The 228-nt window shown below is 64.0% G+C and overlaps 1 protein-coding gene across 1 annotated transcript in view; it reads left to right on the top strand.

Annotated features, from left to right (window-relative positions):
- The window catches only part of AACS (acetoacetyl-CoA synthetase), a 38274-nt gene that overhangs the window by 8227 nt on the left and 29819 nt on the right, over positions 1-228 (top strand). The window contains exon 13 of the mRNA XM_014533342.1: positions 104-217. Within this exon, the coding sequence (XP_014388828.1) occupies positions 104-217 (114 nt within the window). The remainder of the gene's footprint in view (positions 1-103; positions 218-228) is intronic.

Genomic DNA, 228 nt, shown 5'->3' with positions numbered 1-228 from the left:
GGAGCGGGCTGTGCTGTGGGGTCTTCCTCCCCGTTGGTCACTCGTGAGGAACAAGCACTTGGTCTCCGTTCTCTGACTCGGAACCCGTCTCTCGCTGTCGCAGGCGGCACCGACATCATCTCCTGCTTCATGGGCCAGAACGTCTCTCTCCCCGTCTACAGAGGCGAGATCCAGGCCCGCAACCTGGGCATGGCCGTGGAGGCCTGGGACGAGGCAGGTACGGCACAG

Source organism: Myotis brandtii, unplaced genomic scaffold (genome assembly GCF_000412655.1).
Source record: "Myotis brandtii unplaced genomic scaffold, ASM41265v1 scaffold97, whole genome shotgun sequence".
Taxonomy (NCBI): domain Eukaryota; kingdom Metazoa; phylum Chordata; class Mammalia; order Chiroptera; family Vespertilionidae; genus Myotis; species Myotis brandtii.
Note: the sequence above shows the minus strand (reverse complement) of the source record. Positions and strands in the feature narration are given on the sequence as shown.